Consider the following 12,123-nt stretch of genomic DNA (forward strand, 5'->3'; position numbering starts at 1 on the left):
CTTTGGAATGAAAAAGTTGCCTAACCTCTTTTGCCAATATTATATCCAAGGGCAGTAACAGGGTTTCTGCAGTTTTTATTTTCCACTTTAATTGCATAACATTTTTGTCAGCAGGGTTGCACAGTGTTCCTTATTCTTGTGTTTTTGAGTTGTATACTTCTGATGTTGCATAGTAGATGGGGCTTTTGTTTGTTTTAAATCTACCTAGACAGTAAGGCCAAGGTAGAAAACTACACATGAAAGAAGAGAGATTTTTGAAGCCTTATGGGGAGATTATATATAAGAGAGATATTTTAGTTTTCCCCTGTGTTCTTTGATGCAGTTAGAGACTCTGGTGACAGTTCTTTTGTTTCTGTTTATTTTAGTTGTGAATGTAGTATTCCTATAGTACTTTCTGCACTTACAAATAGAGCCCCTTGTGACTTTTTTAATCATTAGAAATCCAGCTTTGTTTGAGCATAAAGCTTCAGTAAACAAATGTATGAAGCCTATCTGACAGTTGTGAACTGCATTAAATTGTATTAAATTGTACTCATTTGCCTGTGATATATATATATGGGTTGATAATATTAACATTGATATGGCAGTGTTATTGCCTCTCAAGGCCATCTGCTGGGAAACTATGAGAATAGGCTGCTGGAATACACGAGCCAGAGGTCTGATCCAGCAGATCATTGCTTATTTTCTTAATGAAAAAGCCATATTATTAGCAATTAGCCAATGCAAATGAGGAATCGCACAGACTTGTATTTGTTTTGCAGGCTTTTTCTTGATTATACTGCAGCCATTTAAAAAGTACAGTGTTGTTCAGTTTACCTGGAGCTGAGAGGAGTGTTTTCTTTTGAGTGAAATTGCGCTCAATTATTTTATATTTCTATCAACTTTTAACTGGACACATTCATTTTCTTTCTTTTGTTTCCCTATACTTGTAGACCATCTGTATTGCATTCAGAGTCTAATGCTGTCTTGGAAATTAGTCTGCATGTGAAGGTTCCACCCACCCCAACCTACTAACCCAGACTGACTGCTGTATGCTCCTAACTGTGTGACTGGCTTGCGGGTGAGCCTCTTGGCCCCACATGGTGTGTTGCTTTTCATTTGTGCAATTTAGCTATTCTGTCTGTTATTCTCCAAGAATTCACCACAGATGAGAATAACTTTGAAGATCACAGTGTGTGATACAGGAAGATGTATAACTACAGAGAGAAAAAAACATACTATATTGTGATGAAATGTTGATACATTCTCTTTGCTGATTCTTTGCTAAATGAGAACTCAGAGGTAGCTCTTAGGCTTGAATTTTGGAGAACTGGCTAACATAATATAGCAGTTCCCCATCTGTAACATAAAATGAATATTTCCTTAGAGTTTGACTGTGAGGGTGAATGAAGTGTGATCTCTTTAAGAGTTGGGCTTTTAATATAAAAGTAGCTGATATTTCCAAATTTTTGCCAAATTAATACAAATGGACGTTAAAAAGAATTGAAATAAGAATAGCTAAAGAAATATATTTATATTTTTGTATGTTTATGTGTCCCTATAGCATTGGGATTAGACATATTCAGGATCCTTTGACTGTATATCTCCTAAGAAGGGATATCCATGAAGCAACACATCATCCCTAGCTATTTCAAGGATGGGGAAGAAAATATTTTCAAACTAACCAGGACTTTCTCCCTTTCCCATTGTGGTTGGGATACTTCAAATAATGATTATTTTCTGGGTACCACTGGCAAATGTAGGGCTTTGCATAAAAGGCTGTATATTATATTTTTATATTTATAAAATATCTTTCCCAATTACTCTTTGCTATAGAAAAGGAGGGAGCTTGATTACGATGCCTTCTTTTTTCTGGAACTTTACATTTGATACAGTCAACTACTATTATTTCACATTCTGATTTCAGATATTATCATCTCTGTATGCTCATATCTTGTTTGTGTTTTGCATGAATTAACCCAATTGTAGAAATCATTTTAATTTTTTAATGAAGTTTTTCCATGTTGGTCTCCATATTTCCTATATCTCTTTCTCCTTTTCTCCTGCTTTCGTGCAGATAGCTCCTCCAGGAAGACAAAGTATAGCTCAGAGGAGAGTAGATCCGAGACATATGGTAAGCTGAAGCAGCCACTGTAGCCTTGTGCCTCTGTTTAGTGTGTTCTGTTCAATTGTTCTGTGTGCCCAAGGCCTCTGCCTTTTCCCTGCTATGCATGGCTAACTTTGCATCAGGGGAAAGGACTGAGCTTTTAATGTGGCTTAAATGTGCAAGCTTGCTGGTGGATACTAACCTTTGTAGCGAACATTAGATGTTTTTTATATTGTCTTCCAGGATCTAAATGACATCTTTTCTTTGGGTTGGAAAGTTTGAGGAATTGGCACTAACCATTGTGTAGGTAAAAACACTTTTCTGAAAGTGTGGAGTTGTACTCTGTGGAATATGATAGCAGTTTGCTTGAAAAAAGGGGCAGTCTTTTTATTTATTTTTTTTAGCTTCTCGACCATTACTTGCTGTGTATGTACCTCCTTATAGGGACGCGGTGGCTCAGTGGGTTAGGACGCTGAGCTTGTCGATCAGAAGGTCGGCAGTTTGGCGGGTCGAATCCCGAGTGCTGCGTAACAGAGTGAGCGCCTGTTACTCGTCCCGGCTTCTGCCAACCTAGCAGTTCGAAAGCACGTAAAAATGCAAGTAGAAAAATAGGGACCACTCCGGTGGGAAGGTAACAGCGTTCCGTGCGCCTTTGGCATCTAGTCATGCCGGCCACATGACCACGGAGATGTCCTCGGACAAGCGCTGGCTCTTCGGCTTTGAAACGGAGATGAGCACCGGCCCCTAGAGTCGGAAACGACTAGCACGCATGTGCGGGGGAACCTTTACCTTTACCTATGTACCTCATATAAAATATTTTAAGAATTCCATAGAACTGTGTAGCATGGAATGGATGGCTTTTTAAATATAATGGAATTTCAGTTAATTGCATGATTTTTGTCTGCTACTACTTAACCCTATGAATAGTTGGATAGAGCTTAAATTGAAACATCCAAAGCTGTTAAGATTATTACTCACAACCAGTTCCCAAAGATTTCCTTGGATTTTTCCCTCCAAACTATATCTTCTTTATGGAGACAGAAAGTTTTATAAAATAGATACTTCTGTCCCTTTGATTGATAGTTATGAAACACTTGTAATGGAAGCTGCAGATATATCCACAAAAGAAATCTTAGTCATCTCTTTAAAAAAAAATTGAAACAAAAACTGTGTTTACAATAATGGGTGCGTCTGTGTTTTTTTTTTTCAAATTAAAATCCCTTTATGGAGATTTTATATAGCTCCTTTGCAGGTATTTGCACATTTTTCTACATTCGAAAAAAAAAACACTATTTACATAACAATTTAAGAAATTACGATGCAGTTGTATTGCACAGAAGTGTAAATACTAGTCTTAGTCTTTCCAAATGTACTACTGGGAGAAACCACTGCATAACCAAGTTTTTTTTTGTGTGAAATAACTATCTTGTTCATGGGAATGTTTAATATGCATGTTGGAATTTGTAGTTTCTTTTCTCTGTCGCATGCTATATCTTGACTTTTCATATACATATGTATAATAAATAATTCATAGTATAACTTCCTGCAAAAAGTCTATGTTCAGTTAAAATCTAACTATGAAAGCTCCACTCCTTTCTTTGCAATAGTCATTTGCTTTCCTAGGTTACTTCCTTCTCTCCCTCTTCTTTCTAGTCCTGAAATCTGTGTGGAACATTTGCAATATTTGCTTTGGATAGGAGTAGCTATTTAAGAACGTTCCAGCAGAAAATGCTGTGCTTTATATTGCTGATGACTGCAGTCTTTTTCTGCTTGCTTTTGGACATTGGGAAAAATAATCTATTAAAGGGATTAAAGTGTGGCAGTTACCTTTTTGAGGTGAAAAGTGTTGAAATTCCTTTTCTGAATGAAAGATCCATTGACTTTGATTGCTATATGTAAAGATGTAAAGTAAGTAAGGAATACTATTTTAGCGTGGATCAAACATTTGTCAGTCTTTCTCTTTCTTAATACATGAAAGGATGTATGCTATAGAATGGTTAAATGTTATTTTACTTCTGAAGAAAGAGATCTACAGCACAGTTCCAAGCCTTTATCTTGAATTTGCATTATTGGGTAATTATTCTGGTTGGCATCTCAAGAAAAGTAATTTTAGACATTTAAATGCTTCTGAGAAGGCATGTTGCAATCACGTTTTTTACAAAAATTATAGTTTCCTAACAGAAAATCATACAGATCTTGAGTTAAATGCAAACAATTTGACATAAGTTTTACTTTTTAGTTATCAAGGAGCCCTAATCACCCAGCCATTTATTTCAATCAACTTTACAACTTTTAAAACACACTGTTTCATATGTTAGACATCACGAAAACAAAAACTGAGGTTCATAAATCTCTTATACATTTGTTTTCATTACTTTCCAAGTGGATACTTTGTGCTGATCCATTTCATTTATTTAAGTCTTTCTGTATCATAGGTATAAGCAATAACTATAAGCAAAAACCACACTTTAAAATTCTTGGTTCTGCTTTTATAATCACAGTTTAGCATAATATCAAGGCATGAATGGGCAATTTTAATCAGTTGAAGATCTTCCTCTGGATTGATACCAATTTAATTTATTTCAATTTTTAATTTTAATTTACTGTACAGAGACCTTTAATTTTTGTTGTTGTTAGCCGCCCTGAGTCCTTCGGGAGATAGGGCGGGATATAAGTCCCATTAATAAATAAATAAATAAATAAATAAATAAATAAATAAATAAATAAATTCCTTTTTAAAAAGCCTTCCTTTTGATGTGTTCTTAAATTATATTTGTGAATTTTCTAGAAAGTGTCACAAGCCGTCTATTCCAAAACATTTAATCAGTAGCAGTTTTGGAAACAAAATTAGGAAGATATTCACAGAAAAAGAAGCTGCTCAGGATCATGATTGAAATTGGCAAAGATTTTTCTAGGAATATTTGTCTGTTAAGCAATTTTATATGAATAGTCGTTTGGTTTGTTTTTGTAGAAAAAGGCTTTATTTCTTCTCTACGCCTTACCTTCAACACCATGTTTTGAGTTAAGGCTAATTATATTTAATTCCTTCAAAACTGGAAGTGAAGTGATACTCAAGATTTTTGTTTTTGGATTTTTTAAAATCAGAAATATAACCAATTCTGTATCAAACAACTTTGGACATTACTTTGATACCATGGTTAAACCAAGAATACAAACTAGAATAGACTATCCAATTAGCCTTCTTTGGAAGATAGTCGATAGATAACTTGCGTTTACTTTTGTATTCTCTGTATTTTGTTAGACGTTTTTTTAAAAAATCAAATTAGTGCATGACAGAGAAAAAAAATCTTCAATTCTTCATTATGTGTGAGCAATTGCTTACATAATGAATTTGCAGACTACTGTATTTATCAAGAATTATTGCTGTATCAGGTTTTATTCTTATTAAAAGTTGGTTCACCCATCACGTATGTGCTGTAAATAGCTGCATTGATAGAGCTCTATCCAGTGATGTTTGGATGAATGCTTCAATTTTGCTCTAGTGTTACATAATTTTGTATTTGAAGTTAATTGGCCAATTATCTGTGCAATTGGATGCTTTTGCACTTTTCTCCCACTTTCTTATTCAGGTCAATTATTTGTCTTAGTTATGAGGCAGCTTCCTAAATATACAGCCACATTTTAATAAAAAAAAATCAGTCTGTATCTGTTCTACTTTATTATCCATGTATTGATGGTCTGTAACAGGGTTTACCCAGAGCAAGAGACAAAACCTTAAAGTTAGTCTTCATTGAGTTTAGGTAGTATTTACCTCATTAAATAAAGAAATCCCCTTTACAATTATTACAGTCTTCAGCTATTTTATCCCTAATATTATGACAAAAGAAGCTACACAGTGAGCAATTTGGACACCATATTTAATAAAAAAAATCTCTTTGTTCTCAGTAAAATCTAGGCAATAAAACCTATTAGCTTGACAATCTTTCCCCACACAAATAAGAGACAGTGAAACAGGCAATTTTCAATCTAGAATTGGCAGTATCTTTAGAGAATTTTTGCATTACAGAGATGTGATGATATTACCCTGTGATCATTGCCATTGGCATACCCTGTGCTGGAGAAGCCTGGCACAGTTTATAAGAAGTGTTATTAATTAAATAACCAGCTGTTTTCATAGCTTGTTGCCAAGGTAACATCCTGTGAAACAAATCTAGACTTTGATTACTCGATTGTCAGTTTTAAAATCATACCAAAAGAAAGAAATAGTCCAGGCCCCAGCTCTTTAGTGTGACTTAACACAAATGTATCCATATGAGTGGAATCAATCATTATTCCTGACTGCATCAAAAGTATTGCTTAATTAGAAGCTTACTATCAATTAGTCAGATACATCTTTGATAATTAAAATTTTTGAATCTGAACTGTCACTGAACATAAATGCAAAGAAAGATATTTGGAGTTGGATACACCAAAGAAGTCCTGGTACTTTTTCACTGGTGTAGCCCACATCTGATTAAAATGATCAACCTCTCTTTGAGGGAAAGAAAAACATATTGCATCCATTATAAATAAGATTTTGCTGAAATATAGGTAATATTTTAAAGATGCAAATATCTGAATGAGTACAAAATGGACCTTCATGGCATTTAATAGGTTAGCAACTTGACTGATCATTCCTTGAAGTTGAGTGTACAAGGCTGTAATTTACTTTGTAATAATGAGTTGAAAGCATGATCAGCTTCCACTCCCTGAGAATTTAAATAGCTTATTAGTGGTTACTTTCCTGCTAGTGGAAAGATGTATGAATCATGCACATTTGAGTATGTGAATCTTCAGTCATTTTTGAGAATAAGACATTTCATCCATTTTATATGGAAAGGTTATATGTATAGAACGATTTCATAGCAATAGCAATAACATTTAGACTTATATACCGCTCCATAGTGCTTTACAGCATTCTCTTGAGCACTTTATAAATGTCGGAAGGATGGAAGGCTGAGACAACTTTGAGCCAGTCAGGATCAAACTCCTGGCATTGGGCATAGTTTATCTGCAAAATTGCATTCTAATCACTGTGCCAAACTATGTATTTAAAGAACAATGTTGAAAATATTTATATTTAGAATATGATCATTAAGGCCCTTGGTTCTCTCTGAGCTTGATTGTTTTCTTGCAGACGTTTCATTATCCAAACTAGGTAACATAGTAACAACCAAGCTCAGAGAGCACCAAGGACCCGCTCATTTCAACCCTGTGCTACAAGTATTCTCCTTTATTAATATGATCAATGTACCAAAGCAAAATTCTATTTGCTATCTCTGTTTCATATAATCAGTTACTATCTTCTGACTTCTATCCAGATCTTCCATTTTTGGTTTTCTTCCATTTGGTGGCCTTTGAGAAACTTTCACCAACACATGACTTTTCTCTGATGCCTATACTGATGTCTTATTGTCATTTTTTAATTTTTCCTATCCAGGTCTAGTTCAACGATGCGTTATTATTCAGCGGGATGAAAATGGATTTGGGTTAACAGTCAGTGGTGACAACCCAGTCTTTGTACAATCTGTCAAAGAAGGTAAGTAGGTTGATTCAGGACCAATTTGTCTGTTATACTTCTGTCAGACAAATCTTGCAGTATGCAGCTGTAATGCATGAAATATAAATGTGCTCTCTGTGTGAAAACATGCTTAAGTCATTCTTTGTTCAGTGTGGCCCTTACGTAATGGGAAGGACTCTGGCAGAACATATTCCAACTAACAAATTTTATTAAAAGGGATGAGTTTTGTGAGCTGAAGTTCCCAAAAGCTTACGTCTTTAAATAAAACATACTAGTTGGAAACGAAGACTCAGGGCGGCTTACAAGCTTAGCAGTAGCCTTCATTCTATGTATATGCCTGCTTATTAGGGCTTTCACACACACCCCAAGCGGCATTATTACAAAGTCATCTTAATTGCCCCCAACAATCTGGGTCCTCATTTTACCTACCTGGGAAGGATGGAAGGCTGAGTCAACCTTGAGCCTGGTGGGATGCGAACCTGCACTAATTGCAGGCAGCTGGTGTTACTTAAGGAGGCATTAGCCCACTGCTCCACCAAGGCTCTCTCTATATATATTTTGCTAACAAGACGCTTTTTCTTCAATACCTTGCATAACTGGAAATGCTAGAAATAACGTATTGATTGCTAAGTAGCTAATTCTTCTCTCTAGATGGAGCAGCCATGCGGGCTGGGGTTCAAACTGGTGACCGAATCATTAAGGTAGGATCATTAAGTGTTGGAAGAATAAATTGATGGTGGTAAGAACTAGGAATGCTTCAGTAGTTTTCATCTCTGCATATGTTTTGCTGAACCTAACCTCTCGGAAACAGTTTGAAATGCAGGCTATCTATATTCAGAATTAGTAATACAAATAAATCCTTTTGATGTACAGATGCGGTGAGGGGTGTTTGTTAAAGCTGAATGTTAAGTGGCAAATTATTATTTTTAAAAAAAACAAACCAAAAACAAACCACAGGCCTATACCCAAAAGGGGGTTTGAATTAGAGACAAAAAGACAGAGACAGTCTGAGCATAGGTATTTGAGCATCTGAAGTCCACTGGACTTAAATTAGTGCTTTACTGTGAGCAGTAAGTGCCAGTTTCCAGCTGCTTTTTAAAATAATTTTGCTTTGTAGGCTGATATAAATGGCACTTTGTTCCGACTTCATGTCCTCAAAAAGGCCTTAAAACCTGAATGACATATACATGAAAGCAAAGCCAGAATTCCTACTTATAACTGTGCAGTTTATTTTCCTCCCACTTTCTTAACTTAACAGAATCCCTAAAATTAACAGTCTTTTTTCTGCTGTTTTACAAATGTATGCTCTATTTGTTTTTAAAAGAAGCGGTTGAATCTTGGACAGTACTTTTGTTCACCATGATCCTGGAACAGATTTCCCAATAAAGAGCATGGAGGAAGTTAAATCTTAGTTCTGTAGATTAGGAGTTCAGTCCAGTCATCTTAAGTCAAGCTGAAAATCAAAATAAGCTTATTTGTTATCTTTTGGTAGGTGAACGGAACTTTGGTAACACATTCCAACCATTTAGAGGTGGTTAAGCTGATAAAGTGTAAGTAAATGCTTCTCAGGCTACTTTATATTACACTACACTACTACTTTATACTGCACTACACTATTTTTTTAAGAGATTTCAGGGAGAGATGATGGAGGTCAAACTGTCATGATATTTTCAGGAATTTGATTTTAGCAATGGTATTGAACTATCACATATTTGAAAAACTTAAGAGTATTGTTTTGGAAAACATTTATTAAAAAACCCTCAAGACTGTTGAATATATTTTGACAGATGACTTCCACTACGTTCTGTGTTCCAGTGTTCTGTTTGTGTTCTGTCAATCATCCACAGTTGATCCAGTTGCCTGGAGTCCATATCGGGGTTTTGTCTGTGCTGTGCTGTTCTGATTCATTGTTCCAGTCTTCTCCATTCCACCTCTTTCTTCCTCAGTATCTCTTAAAGAAGATGAAGTTTAAATAACAACAGATTGGTTCAAAGCAACCCCTTTTCTGCCCCCATGATTGAAACTGTGGGTATTGGTTCGATACCACAACTATAAATGAGTTGAATAAACGTGACATACTTGAATTTATGATCAGACAGGCAGATTGGATCACTGACACATCTCAGTGATTGTACTGAATTAATCTTCTTATGCAGAACGGCTGTTTGTCTCTTCTCAAATACCTGTACAATTCTGCTTCCTTGTGGAGGGAAACTTGCCTTTGCATGTTGCACTTGAGGTCAAGCCATACTTTATTTCGAAACAAACAGGAAGTATAAGCCCGGTCTTCCTTGTCCCTCTTCTCCCAAATAATGGAATTTCATCTTCTGTCTGCAGCGGGTTCCTATGTAGCGCTGACTGTGCAAGGGCGCCCACCTGGGTCGCCCCAGATTCCACTGGCTGATTCTGAGGTGGACTCAACGGCGTTTGGGCATATGTCTCCCGTCATGACATCACCTCACTCTCCTGGATCGTATGGAAACACAGAGAGAATTACCAGTCCGGTGCTGATGGGGGTAAGATATTCATTGATTTTTATTAGACTGTATGGCTGGAAAAGGTCCTTTGACCTACTTTGCTTGTGATTAAGATATCCGTTCTGGAACTCTTCACCGTATTGACTCTTTTATGTATCCACAACGGAATCGTATATATGGAAGTGTGAGGAGAAGTTGGATAGTTGAATCTGATTAAAACTTAGTTAAGATTTGTTTTTGTTATGCTTAATAAGATTGTTAGACTTGTACATTGTGGAAAATATGTTCAAGTTCAGGCAGACTGTTTGTAAATGAGAACTGGCCATCTTTTCTTATTAGGAGGAAAATAACATTGTTCACAGCCAGAAAGTAGAGATTTTGAGGAAGATGCTGCAGAAAGAACAGGAACGACTACAGGTACCAAAAAACTTAAACTAATGAAAAAGTCGGTGAGGCCATTTAAACTAACATAATATTCTGTGTCCTGGTTGCAAAATAGAAAATGCTCCTGGTAAGAAAACAAGAAACGTTTGGGAGACGGAATGACATGGTGAAATTCCTTGTTCAAATTGGTAGAATGGCTCTTACCCTTTAAGTCGAGGTTGGGGAGTCTACGAACTGAATAACACAGTTGTAATCAGCAGCACTTAGAAACACGTTTCCCATCCAGTCTGAGATTAAATCTGTCTTACCTATTAGAGGAATAAGCGGTACATCGCAGCAACACTCATTGGGAGGCTGAGTTCTAACTTCAAGGGTGGCCCAGCCATTGTATGACAGTTAAGAGGGCTTTCCGAAGACTTGCTTGAACCAGTAGCTGGCTCAACCCTGACTACCAAACCTGGTCTTCCAAAAAGTGGCCAGGGAACCATGATGACGGTGACTTGGCTTATCATCCAACCCTTTCAGTTCCTGCAGGAAGACTACAGCCGTGCTCCGGCTCCCCGCCTGCTCAAAGACATCCAGGAAGCGAGGAAGCACATCCCTCAACTGCAGGAACAGTTGTCCAAAGCAACAGGCTCCGCTCAGGTAATAGGAATCGGAAGGTTTATGGTCTGGATCAGGGCTGGGAATGCTGCGTGAGAACGAGCTGTTCCTCATCCGTGCCTTGCAGCAGTTTGTCCATTTAGTCTTCCAAGGATAGCAAATCAAAGGATGCGCAAATAAATGCAAGCACTGACTTCTCATTTAGCTTATGGAAACCGGTTTTGATGGGCAGGGCCTTCTAAGCAGAAATGAAAGCCTTGCAATAACAAATTACACCCTGTCACGTTGCTAAGAGAGTCTGGTTGGGGGGCACTTAGGCTTACAGCTGTAGGACAGCTGTCTCTGCTTTTATCTTTTTGCGTATCCCTTAAATTATGAAGAAGCTGAGGGGTTATCATTTGTTTTGCTTGCTTGTTTACAAATAATTAAATAGTTCTCTAAGCAGGTGGCCCTGCCAAATCTTACCCGGTCACCTGCAGCGGACTGTCTAAAGGTTTTATTAAGGGGTTTGCTGTTTCTTAACCTCGTTTTGTTTGCTTTCAGGATGTCGTTTTCTCTTCCAAATCTGTATCCGAGTCTTTGCAGATCACTGAGGTGGAAGCCGAGAGAGGGGATGGACAGAACAAAGGAGACTGTCATTTTGGTGATGGCCCCCAAGTGAATGACGCAGCAGAGGTGGGCTCTGGACTGAGAAAAAATAAAATCAATGTTTTATTAGTGAGATAGGGCAAAGCTCTTGTGTTTCTCCTCAGCTAAAAGGAAGGAGAGTCCAGGACAGGTAATCCTCCACTGAACATCACAGTTGGGACCAAAGGTTCCATTGCTAAATAAGGCTGTTCCTAAATGAGTCACACCTAATTTTACAACCTTCTTTGTCATGGTTATTAAGCAAATAATTGCATTTAGGGGAATCATGCAGTCATTAAGTGAATTCCGCTTCCTCTATTGACTTTGCTTGTCAGAAGCCAGCTGGGAAGATCACAAATGGCAGCCACATGACTCTGGTGTGTTGTAGTCGTTGTAAACACATGCTGGTTGCTAAGCATAAGAAT

At 37.0% G+C, this 12,123-nt stretch overlaps 1 protein-coding gene across 2 annotated transcripts in view; it reads left to right on the forward strand.

Moving 5' to 3' along the window:
- ARHGEF12 (Rho guanine nucleotide exchange factor 12) overlaps window positions 1-12,123 on the forward strand; it is a 64,282-nt gene that overhangs the window by 24,496 nt on the left and 27,663 nt on the right. For both annotated transcript variants that reach the window (XM_081333643.1, XM_081333644.1), the window contains exons 4-11: window positions 2,057-2,113; window positions 7,527-7,625; window positions 8,259-8,308; window positions 9,100-9,157; window positions 9,945-10,123; window positions 10,424-10,501; window positions 10,994-11,113; window positions 11,615-11,746. In XM_081333643.1, the coding sequence (XP_081189769.1) occupies window positions 2,057-2,113; window positions 7,527-7,625; window positions 8,259-8,308; window positions 9,100-9,157; window positions 9,945-10,123; window positions 10,424-10,501; window positions 10,994-11,113; window positions 11,615-11,746 (773 nt within the window). The remainder of the gene's footprint in view (window positions 1-2,056; window positions 2,114-7,526; window positions 7,626-8,258; window positions 8,309-9,099; window positions 9,158-9,944; window positions 10,124-10,423; window positions 10,502-10,993; window positions 11,114-11,614; window positions 11,747-12,123) is intronic.

Source organism: Vipera berus, assembly GCF_964194415.1.
Source record: "Vipera berus genome assembly, chromosome: 8".
Classification (NCBI taxonomy): Eukaryota; Metazoa; Chordata; class Lepidosauria; order Squamata; family Viperidae; genus Vipera; species Vipera berus.